Source organism: Puma concolor, chromosome B4, assembly GCF_028749965.1.
Source record: "Puma concolor isolate L17-30 chromosome B4, mPumCon1.1.hap2, whole genome shotgun sequence".
In the NCBI taxonomy this organism is placed as follows: Eukaryota; Metazoa; Chordata; class Mammalia; order Carnivora; family Felidae; genus Puma; species Puma concolor.
The window spans coordinates 81,956,541-81,969,086 of NC_141673.1; the positions used below are offsets into that span (position 1 = coordinate 81,956,541).

General features: G+C 35.2%; 1 protein-coding gene across 6 annotated transcripts in view; it reads right to left on the reverse strand.

Moving 5' to 3' along the window:
- The window catches only part of MRPS35 (mitochondrial ribosomal protein S35), a 48,150-nt gene that overhangs the window by 25,832 nt on the left and 9,772 nt on the right, over nt 1-12,546 (reverse strand). For all 6 annotated transcript variants that reach the window (XM_086713759.1, XM_025930424.2, XM_086713762.1 and 3 more), the window contains one exon: nt 5,832-5,971. In XM_086713759.1, the coding sequence (XP_086569885.1) occupies nt 5,832-5,971 (140 nt within the window). The remainder of the gene's footprint in view (nt 1-5,831; nt 5,972-12,546) is intronic.

Below are 12,546 nucleotides of genomic sequence, written 5' to 3' on the forward strand. Positions count from 1 at the left end.
TAGCAGAATGATGTCAGCCAAGCAGAATTTTAAGGTTTTTTTTTTCTCCCTTTTGTTTATATAGATTTTCTAAAATTTATACAGTAAACATGCTATTTTGCCCTTTGTGACTTTAAGTATTTTCAATCTAAATATATAAATATATTGCTCTACATCTAAGCTGTTCTATGGAATAAAAAAAGGCTGACAAGCTTCATGAATTTACTTTATAAAGATGGCACAATCCTGATACTAAAACCCAGCAAAGAAAGAAAATTACAAATCAAACACTGATGCATCCCTGAAAAATTTCTAGAAATTAGAGTTTGTCTATTTGTTACCTAGAGTGTCAAATGGTTGCAGAGACTGTCAACATATTTTTGTAGTAAACTTGGAGTATTATGATTTAAAATACAGATTACAAGGAATATAAAACTAATTTTTTGAGGTCCTGGAAGGCATCTTAAAAAAGTGGGCAGTCATCCTCCAGAACAGATGATTCAAAAGTACATTAGTCAGGGCTCCCCAGAAAAATAGCTGATTCCAGGACAAGGATAGGGAATACATAAGATAAGCTGGGAGCATTTTGTGGTGCCAAAAAATAAAAAGTATTCAAGAAACAAATGATGGGGCATGGCAAAGTAACAGAGCAGCCAACTGGACGAGCTACCAATGGCCAAAGCTGGAACAATCGGAGCATCAAAATATATAATGTATTATTGGATCATAACCCAAATGCTAAAATAAGTAATCCTGATATAAATAAATGACTGAATAAATAAATAAATGAATGAGAACGGACAAATCTCCTACATAGAAGAATTACAAACAACTTATGTGCTATTTCTCCCTCGAGGTGAAGCATAACTATCAATCCCAGAAGTGTGGGCTATGCATAGCAACTTCCATCTGAAGAGTACAGTATGGAAAGGAGGGAAAAAGAGTACTTTTATAGTGAAGAAAACTTGCAAACAGTACCTTAACCAGGTGATCAAGCCTTCATCATTAGTTAACATCATGTTGGGAGCCTCTACTCTTGCTATGATGTGATGTGAGTGGCACTTTACTTGTGAGGTTTTCCTCCCCCAAATACAAACCAGTCTAAGCATAAGAAAAACACCAAACATATCTAAAGTGAAGGACATTCCACAAAATACATAACTGGTACTTCTCAAAACTCTCAAGGTCACCAAAACAAGGAAATTCTGAGAAACCACCACAGGAAAGAGGTGCCTGAGGAAATCTGAATAAAGTATGAACTTTAATTAATAATGTATCAGTATTGACTCACTAGTTGTAATAAATGTATCATAGTAATATAAGATGTTGTAACAGGAGAAATTTGGTGTGAAATACAGGGGAATTCTGTGAACTATTTTGAAACATTTTCGTAAATCTAAAACTTTTCTAGTTCAAAACAAAACAAAACAAAACAAAACAAAACAAAACAAAACCATCAGCTAACGGCCCCATGAGAAAGAAATACCATGTGGATTAAGATTCTTTTACCAGAGGAAACTAATAGTGGTTTCAAATACTAACTTAGAAGTTACTACAGCAAGACACTGGAACTGCGATGGTAGGTGGAATGCTCCTGATGAGTAAGAGCAGGGCCCAGGATCCTAAATAAAATACTAACAAAGCAAATCTACAGTAAAGTAATAGAATGGTGTACTAAGCAATAATCAGGGTTCAGAAATGCTTCAGTAATTGAAAACCTAACAATTACCACGATTCAAAGGAGATCATTCCAAAAATGCGATAGGAACAGGACACACCATTAACATAATAGAGGCTATTATCTCAAACAGAATTACAATTTATACTTAGAGGCTAAACACCAGAAGCACACCCATTAAAGTATAGAACAAGAGGCTAAACACCAGAAGCACACCCATTAAAGTATAGAACAGGATACGGGACTACATAAAACATTATTTTAGAAATTTTATCGAATGAAAAACACAAAAAGAAAAAACAAGCTATAGATATTTAGAAAGGGGAATTAAAACCACTATTGTTTATCATTTATTTCCTGAGAAATCTCTGAAAGAGTGAACTAAAAATTCATAGCATTCAGAATTTGGTCTCTTATTATATATCAATGACCACTAAAAGGTATTAGGGCACCTTGGAGACACAGAGGCTGATTCCAGGTCTGGGATAAGGAAAACATAAAGTGAACCTGGGCCATCTTGCGCCAGAATGCAAAGAAATTTTCTAATGCTAATAGGATTGTAACAAAAAGACACAGGAACGAATTTAAAAGAATTCCCACCAAAGTTAGGCTATACTTTGAACATCAAAAAGAACAATGATTTTACTTGATCAAAAGTTACTGAATGTACCCACCTACAGATTCCCTGTTCAAGGGAACAGCAAAACAACAACAATAAAAAAAAAAAACTTCACAATGGGGATGGCTTGCTGGCTCAGTCAGTAGAGCATGTGACTCTTGACCTCGGGGTTGTGAGTTCAAGTCTCACATTGGGTATAAAGATTACTAAAAAAAGAAAAAAGCCAAAACAAACAAACAAACAAAAAACCCCAAAAATTTTGCAACGGAATGATCAGGTTGCTAGCCTTTAAAACAAGTGGTCAGTCTCAGCATACTGAGAATGAGGCAACCAGACTTTACATGCCTGCTCATGTAACACAGTATAAAATACATAACACCATTTATCAATTACTGTTAAAAATACTTCACTGTAGGGGCGCCTGGGTGGCGCAGTCGGTTAAGCGTCCGACTTCAGCCAGGTCACGATCTCGCGGTCCGTGAGTTCGAGCCCCGCGTCAGGCTCTGGGCTGATGGCTCGGAGCCTGGAGCCTGTTTCCGATTCTGTGTCTCCCTCTCTCTCTGCCCCTCCCCCGTTCATGCTCTGTTTCTCTCTGTCCCAAAAATAAATAAACGTTGAAAAAAAATTAAAAAAAAAAAAAAAAAAAAAAAAAAAAAAAAAAAAAAAAATACTTCACTGTAATCAGTTCCTTAAATCTAACTTCCAGTTCATAAGAAATACCGAAGATAAAGAAATAAGGTAAATGACATCAGGACACATTCAGACAAATTCAGAAAGTAGGAAAGGAAACACTATATGACAAAATATCTGTCTTTTAATTTTTTAAATAGTTGCCTTTAACTTTTTTTTTTGTTTATTTTTTGAGAAAGTACAAGCAGGGGAGGGGCAGAAAGCAGGGGACAAAGGATCTGAAGCAGGTTTTGTGCTGACAACAGCGATGTGGGGCTTGAACCCACAAACTGCAAGATCATGACCGGAGCCAAAGTGGATGCTCAACTGACTGAGCCAACCAGGTGCTTCCAAAATATCTGTCTTTTTAATAAGTCATTGTCATGAGAGGGCAGGTGGGGATAGGAGTAGTGAGGTCCTAGGCTGTTCTAGATTTAAAAAGATTTAAGTGACATTATAAACAATCAAACAGGAAAAAGACAAATTACTCAATTAAAAAACGGGCAAAGGATTTGAACAGACATTTCTTCAAAAAGATATACTAATGGTCAATGTGTACATGAAAAGATGCTCCACATCATTAGTCATTAGGAAAATGTAAACCCAAACCACAATGAGCTACTGCTTCCTGCCCATTAGAAAGATCACCAACAGCAATCATGGATGAGGATGTGGAGAAACTGGAACCCTCAAACACTGCTGGTGAAACTGTAACATTGTGCAGCCACTTTGGAAAACAGCTTGGCAGTTCCTCAAAATGTTAAACATGTAATTACCATATGACCTAGCAATTCATTCCTAGGTACATGCCCAAGAGAACTGAAAACACAAGTCCATACAAAAACCTGTACATGAACATTCACAGCAGCATTATTCATAATGGCAAAAAAATGGAAACCCAAATGTTTACCAACTAATGGATGGGTAAATAAAATAGGTTATTGTCTGTAAAATATTTGGCTATAAAAATGAATGAAGAACTGATACATGCTACAACAGATGAACACTGAAAAAATTATACTAAGGAAAAGAATACATGTTGTATGATTCATTCATATGAAATGTCAAAAATAGGCAAATCCAGACACAAAACACAGATTAGTAGTTCACAGGGGCTTGGGGATGGTTAAGAGAAGGAAGAAAGGGGAGTGACCGATAATGAATACGGAGTTTCTTTTTATGGTGATAAAAATTTCTGGAGTGAGGCAGTGGTGATGGCTGTATAACTCTGAAAATACTAAAAACAACTGAATTGTACATTTAAGAGGATGAATTTTATAGTATGTGAATTATATCTCAATAAAGCTGGTACTAAAAAGAAAAAATAAGTATACAAGTAATCAATACAACATCAAAATGGTCAAATGACCAAAAAAAAGCAATTTGCAAAGTAATAAATTCTCACTCTCATTAGAATTCAAATACATACAAATTTTAAAAATGAGATATATATATTTACTATTAAATGACTAGGTAATAATAATATCTAGGTTGGTGAAGGTCCAGGAAAATAGGCTTTCTCACAGTCTGCTTGTTTTTTGTGTTTTGTGTGTGTGTGTGTGTGTGTGTGTGTGTGTGTGTTTACATTTCCTGCAGGGATTTTACAATGTATAATTAAAAAAAATTTTTTACTATATATATATATATATATATATATCAAAAAACTTCAAAGGGTCTACATCCTTTGACCTGACAGTTCTCCTTTCAGGAAGTTATCCTAGGAACATAGTTAGGAATATACACAAATACTAATCTCTAAGGATAGTCATTACATTGTTCTAATAAAGAATATTGTGAGAAAGTCTAAATATCCCATAATATGGATAACTTAAATATGGTAGATCTACGTTATTGAATAATTCGTTTGTACCTCCCACTTCAGTTTCAGGAAAAGGACCATGTCTGAATTGATCAACATTGTACCCCCAGCCTCAAACACTTTCTTGGCACAAAACAGATCTTGATTTACATGTTATTCTATGCAGCCATTAAAAATAAAGACAAGGGTGCCTGGGTGGCTCAGTCTGTTAAGCATCACACACTCAGCTCAGATCATGAGCTGTGAGTTCAAGCCCCGTGTTGGGCTCTGTGCTGACAGCTCAGAGCCTGGAGCCTGCTTCAGATTCTGTGTCTGCAGCTCTCGCTCTCTCTCTGCCTTTCCCTGCTGCATGCTTTCTTTCAAAAATAAACATTAAAAAAAATTTTTTTTTAAAGTGATATGTTTTATGGTGACAGATGGGAACTATACTTATCATAGTGAGTATTTTGTAATGTATATAATTGTCATTAGGCTGTATACCTAAAACTAATACAATAATGTAATGTCAAATATACTCCAATAAAAAAAATTTAAAAATGTTTAAAAACTCTGGAAAAATTTTAATCCATATTGCTAAATAAAAAAGAACAGAGGGGTGCCTGGGTGGTTCAGTTGGTTAAGCATCTGACTTCAGCTCAGGTCATGATCTCACGGTTCGTGAGTTTGAGCTCCAGGTTGGGCTCTGGGCTGACAGCTGCTCAGAGCCTGGAGCATGCTTCAGATTCTGTGTCTCCCTTTCTCTCTGACCCTTCCCCACTCATGCTCTGTCTTTCTCTCAAAAATAAATAAACATTAAAAAAAAAAAAAACAGATAACTAATCAAAGTAATATCATCCTATTAACACACATAAAGGTTGACTGTATATATACTAAAATGAATTCCAATAGTTAATGGTGGTTATCTGTAAGTGGTAGAATTATAGGCAATTTTATAACACTATAAAACACTTGTATATTTTCCAAATCTTCTATGATAAATATGTACCAGTTTTACAATCACACATACAAAATGCTACTTTGCAATGATGTATTATAATAATTCTTATTTTTAAAAAAATATTTCTTACCCTTAAAGTTACTACTCGTGCTTTGGGGTTTCTAATAGATGGTCCTGCCGAAACATAATCAGCTGTGTCAATTTCAATGGGAAAATGCTTCTCACATTTCTCATCACTGTCTAGTGCAGCTGGCCATTCAGTGCAGAAATCTGAGAATTAAAAAAATTATCTCAAGTAAAGTTTTGCAAGTAACTTCTCATTACAATGTATGCTACCAGACAAAATCAAATTATTGAGGGAGAGGACTCTCTGGTTACATAGAATGAAAGAACAGATTGTCTTCTGCACTTTATAAACACATCATCATTCCTCATCCCTTTTCTTCTTAGACAAACCCTAATTAGGGAATGTAATCAAAGGAATGATTTAGATAGTTCAGGTCTGGTAGGGAGCAGTAAGTTTGGTTAAAAATGAACTATGACTTTATGTAAGTTTATTATAGATTTGCCAATGCCTCCTATGGGACAGTTTAATTCCTCCTCACTAACTAAAAGCAAAGAGTTCATAGTGCTCAGAGCGTTATTGTTTTTGAGTGATTAGTAATTAGTAGTTACTAGTTAGTAATGACTAGTTAGTAATTCATTCCCAAATGAAAGTTACTAAGGGTCAACTGAAGGCAACTGAAAGAAGCTCTAAAAAGCTCTTAGAAGAAACTGAGATATGGTCTATATTCTTTCAGAAACTGAGTTGAATAGGGCCTCAAACTGAAACAGGTACAAATGCCTAAGACATTCTTAGATAGATCCTTAACGGTAATTCATGCTTCTTCTATGTGCCTTCTGTGCCAGGGGCTAAATGGAAAGAGGAAGAGACTTGTCCTCATATTCAGGCAAGATGGCTAGCCTAGAGGAGAGGTGGGACTGGCTCTAGAACGGGGCTACAAAATAAAGTTCCAAGCACTGTGAACAAAAACACCACACCATCTATCTCCATGGCACAGAGGCATACACTCAGGCCTCAAATGTAGGGATGGGGACTTAAAAGGAAAAGAGCTCACAGCCCCCTGCAGCTATCCGTATCAAGGGACTCTGTAAGTAGGTAGCTGATTTCATTTTGCCCTATTCCTATAAAGTTAGTGTGGTAGAGGGCTCTCAGCTTGAGATGAAAACTTCATACACCATCAGGTTCCCTTCAATGGAAATTTCACTCATTTTTTTTTAAGTTTATTTATTCTAAGTGACAGAGTATGTAAGGGGGGAAGGGTAGAGAGAGGGAGAGAGAATCCCAAGCAGGCTCTGTGCTGCCAAGCACTGAGCCCAACACGGGGCTCGATCCCACAAACTGTGAGATCATGAGCTGAGCCAAAATCAAGAGTCAGATGCTTAACCAACTGAGCCACCCAGGAGCCCCAAACAACCTCATTCTAAGAATATCTCGAAGTAATCAGTTTCTGAGGTCAAACACATTAGACCTCATGGTGTGTGCTTTCTCTAAAAAGCACAACTGTAGGAAAGGCTGGTCACAATCACAGGGACACATGGGAACTCTTCCATATGATGATTTAAGGGACAGTAAAAAGTACTTTGTCAATAACATTTCCCAGAGCTAACAATTTTCTTATAGCAGGTACTATATTTAGCTCCCATTTAGGCTTTAATATCAGTCAGCAAAATGTCACTGTGGGTTACAGAGACTCTCCAAGCTCTGCGACTAAATATATGTTAGCAAATTAAGTATAGCTCACACCATTCCCTAAACACCCTACTTAAGAGAGCAATACTGAGACACTTTGAGGGGAAAGAAGTATCTCTGCAATTAAAAGCATTCTGACATTTAAATAACAAGAAAAGAGCATGATTACTGAAGTTAAATTTCATTCCCATCATGGACTCATTCCAACATTCTGCACTGTAAGATGCAACACTGCCAAGCACTTTATAAGAGACTAGTTTGGAGAATTTTATGAGTTCTTGGGTTTGTACTGAGTCCTTTATTTTTTATAACTTTGAATAAGACATTTCAATAACCAGATGATAATTACAACTTTTAAATTACCGGATTATATGTCTAAAAAACATAGCCAACTGGAAAGTACATAATAGACCCCTATTCATCTGATAGGTAGAGCAATAGACTAGACTTCAGAAGACCTTGGTTTTTACTTAGCTTCTGCCACTGATTATTAAAAGTTTTGGTAAATTACCTAAGTTTCCTCTGCTTCAGATTTTCCACTTGCAAGTTAGATATAAAATCTGAACTGACCTACTTTGAAAGAAAATTGAGAAGAAATACTTAAAAAGCCTTTGAGTTATTTGGAAGATACAATCTAAATCTAGAAGCTGGCAAAAATGTAAAGACAAAATTAAAGAAAGATTAAAGCACCTAAATACTTAAAATACAATGCTACTCTTCTGAATGTGCTTATGAAAGTCTTTAAGAATTATGAAGTATTTTAGAAATACTTCATTAAAAATCAGTTTCTAGATTAGAAATTCACATTTAAAAATGTTTAAAAAGGAGAAAAATGAGTTTTATCACAGTGTAATATATGCCTTCACTGGCCTTACAAAGGATCAAAAAGTGATATATGCCTTGTCCCAAACAGAGCACAAATGTGGAAAAGTAATCAGTATCACTCTATCACCAGGCACTAATGAAAATAGAAACATACAATCTAGGATAGAAATGTACCCTAATATCCCAAAAGAGAAGACCACATAAATGAAAGGACATAGGAGAGATTTTTCTTCCCTCACTTCAAGAGTAAAGCCATTATTCCTACTTCTTAAGACTTCTTTATCTCTTCTTACTTTTTTGAATAAAAGGCCCTTCCAAAAGCTCCAATTTCATCATAACCATGATCATTATACTATTTCTCCTTCCAGCATTATCAGGCTGCCTGTGAGGAGTTTTTAGATTTCATTTTCGTTCCTGAAAGTCTTAACAAGTATATTGAGTATTTATACATCTCCTTTTTAATGAGCATGAATTTAAGATTCATCTGAAGGTATGAAGACTTAAATGAAACTACACAACCAATCACTAACAGCTATAAACCTAAAACAATTCAAATGTGCTTATTCTGTATGTAGTCCAATGCAAACTACATCAGAAATTAAATCAGAATATGTATACATTATGAAAACATGCATAAAACTATGAAAAAAATTTTTTTTGCCTTTACCTCCATGCATGTGGGAAGGAGAGTGAATGAAATCTATTTCAATCTAGGAATCAATAAATATTGTTCAAATTAATTGTTCAAATTATTGTTCAAATAAATTTAGAACTGGAGATATAACCATGTTCTAGTGATTACCTCTATCTTATGTATATATATACAAAATATGCATATGCTACTGTATTATATAACCATATATATGTAATAAAGAGAGAGAATATATAATTAACATTATGTAGAGAGAATATACAGAAAATAAGTAAATACGCTCTCAGCAAGTAATTACCAGATCTAAACAATGATTAAAAGAGAACACTTCTGAAATGAGGGCCCAGATGGGAAAGTAGAAATATAAGACCATTGCTCTTTATCATCAGCTTTTCTACTACTTGATGTTACCACATCTATATATCACTTACTAAGTTCTTACTCTGCAAAGTATCTGATTACTGACTCCACTGACTCAGCATCCTTCTACATTATCTTCAGTTTGGATTATATTGATTCGTATCCATTGGCAACACTGTAATATTTTCTTCAGTCTTTTCATGTATGCACTGCCTATAATGCAACAGTAAGTCCCTAACCTATTTGGGCAAGGACTATGATTTCTGGTTCTATTTATTATTTATAGACACTTGTAGAGTGGTTTAAGGAAAGGAAAGGAAAGGAAAGGAAAGGAAAGGAAAGGAAAGGAAAGGAAAGGAAAGGAAAGAAAAGAAAAAAGAAAAGGAAGGAAGGAAGGAAGGAAGGAAGGAAGGAAGGAAGGAAGGAAGGAAGGAAATGGAGGAAGGAAGGAAGAAATCTGCAGATTTGCGTCTTCACTGAAAACAACTTGAAAATTTTTGTAAAAAAAGGAAAAATTAGCAATGACTCAGAATATAAGGCTATTTAGTATATTAAAAATGAGATTTTCTTCCATCTTTATTGAGATATAAGCGACATAAAACATTGTGTAAGATATATAATGTGTTGATTAGATACACCTATATATATTGCAAAATAATTACAATCGTAACACTAGCTAATACCTGTATCATGTAATTATCATTTTTGTGCTAAGAATATTTAAGATCTACTCTCCTAGCAACTTTTCATTATATAATACAGTATTAATAACTATAATCACTATTTTGTACATTAGATCCCCAGAACTTACCATAAAACCGGAAGTTTGTATTCTTTCACCAATGTCTCCCTTTTATCCCCCACCTCTCAGTCCCTACTATTTCTGAGTTCAGCTTTTTCAGATTTCACATGTAAGTAAAATCATACACTAACTGTCTTTGTCTTATTTCATTTAGCATAATGCCTTCAAGGTCCATCTATGTTGTCACAAACAGCAGAAGTCCTTCCTTCACAATTAAATACTATTACACACACACCACTTCTTTATCCAATCAACAACTTAGGGTGTTTCCATTTCTTGGCTGTTGTAAATAATGCTGCAGCAAACATGGGAGTGCGGATAGCTCTTCAACACCATGTTTCATTTCTTTTGATATTTACCCAGAAGTGTGATTGCTGGATCACATGGTAGTTCTAATTTTAATTTTTAAAGCAAACTCCATACTGTACTCCATAGAGGCTGTACCAATTTACATTCCTAATCAACAGTACAAAAGGGTTTCCCTTTTCTCCACATCCTCACCAACACTTGTTATCTCTTGCCTTCTTGATGACAGCCATTTCTAGCAGGTGAAAGGTAGCTCCTAGTGGTTGTGATTTGCATTTCCGTGATTAGTGATGCTGAGCATCTTTTCCTGTGCCCACTGACGATGTGTAGGTCTTTCTTGGAAAGATGTCTATTCAAGTCCTCTGCCCATTTTTTAATCAAATTATTTGGGCTATTTTGGTGTTATGTAAGTTCTTTATATATTTTGGACATTAACCTTTCATCAGATATATCATTTGTAAACACCTTCTCCCATTCAGTAAGGCTGCCTTTTCAATTTGTTGAGGTTTCCTTCATTGAGCAAAAGCTTTTTATTTTAGTGGTCTCAACAGTTTATTTTAACTTTATTTCCCTTCTTGAGGAGACCTATTGAGAAACATATTGCTAAGGTCAATGTCCAAGACACAATTGCCTATGTTTTCTTTAAGGAATTTTATGGTTTCAGGTCTACATTTACATCTTTAACCCATTCTGAGTTAATTTTTGTGTATGGCATAAGAAAGTGGTCCAGTTTCATTCTTCTGCATGTAGTTGTCTAGTCTTCCCAGCACCATTTATTGAGGAGACTGTCTTTTCCCCATTGCATAATTCTTGCCTCCAGATGAACTGACCATATAATATAAGCATGGGCTTATTTCTGGGCTATCTTGTTCCATTGATCTATGTGTCTATTTTTGTGCCAATATTATACTGTATTGATTACTACAGCTTATAGTATATCTTGAAATCTTGAGACTGTGATACCTCCAGCTTTGGTCTTTCTCAAGATTGCTTTGGTTAGTCAGGGCCTTTTGTGGTTCCATACAAATTTTAGGATTCTTTGTTCTACCTCTTGAAAAATGTTGTTGGTATTTTGATAGGGATTATATTGAATCTGTAGTTTCTTTTGGGTAGTACGGACATTTTAACAATATTAATTCTTCAAATCCACTGCTTACATTTTTAATTGGATTGTCTGGTTTATTTTGCTATTGAATTATAGAAGTTCTTTATTTTGGGGGGATATAAACCTCTGACCTGAGGTTTGCAAATATTTTCTCCCATTCTGTAGGTTGCCTTTATATTTTGTCAGAGGTTTTCTTCACTGTGCAGTAGCTTCTTAGTTTGATATAGTCCCACTTGTTTTTACTTTTGTCTTTGCTATTGGTATCGAATCCAAAAAATTATTGAAGACCCATTTCAAGCAGCTTACTGCCTATGTTTCTTCCCATTTTGTTTTGTTAATGGGATACATATTACATTGCTTGATTTTTGAGTATGTTGAACCATCCTTTCATCTCTGAAATAAATCCCACTTGGTCAGACACAATCCTTTTAATGTACTGTTGAATTTGGTTTGGTAATATTTTGGTGAGGATTTTTCTATGTTAATCAAGGATATTGGCCTATGACACTTTTCTTGGAGTATCCTTGTCTTCTTTTGGTTATCAGGGTAATGTTGGCCTCATAAAATGAATTTGGAAGTGTTCCCTCCTCTTCTGTTTTTTGGAAGAACTTAAGAAGTACTGGTATTACCTCTTTAAATGATTAGAATTCACCAGTAAAGCCACCTAATCCTGGACTTTTTTTTGTTGGTTTCTTTTTTTTTTTTCTTTAATGTTTTTATTTATTTGAGAGAGTGCATGAGCACAGGGAAAGGGCCACGAGAGAGGGAGAGACAGAATCCCAAGCAGGCTCCATACTGTCAGTACAGAGCCCGAGGTGGGGCTCAATCAACTTCATGAACTATGAGACCATGACCTGAGCCAAAATCAGAGTTGGTCATTTAACAGACTGAGTCACCCAGGTGCCCCATGTTGGGAGGTTCTTGATCACCGATTCAATCTCCTTACTAGTAATTAGTCTGTTCACATTTCCTCTTTCTTCATGATTCAGTCTTGGTAGGTTGTATGTTTCTAGAAACTTATCCATTTCTTCTAGGTTGTCAA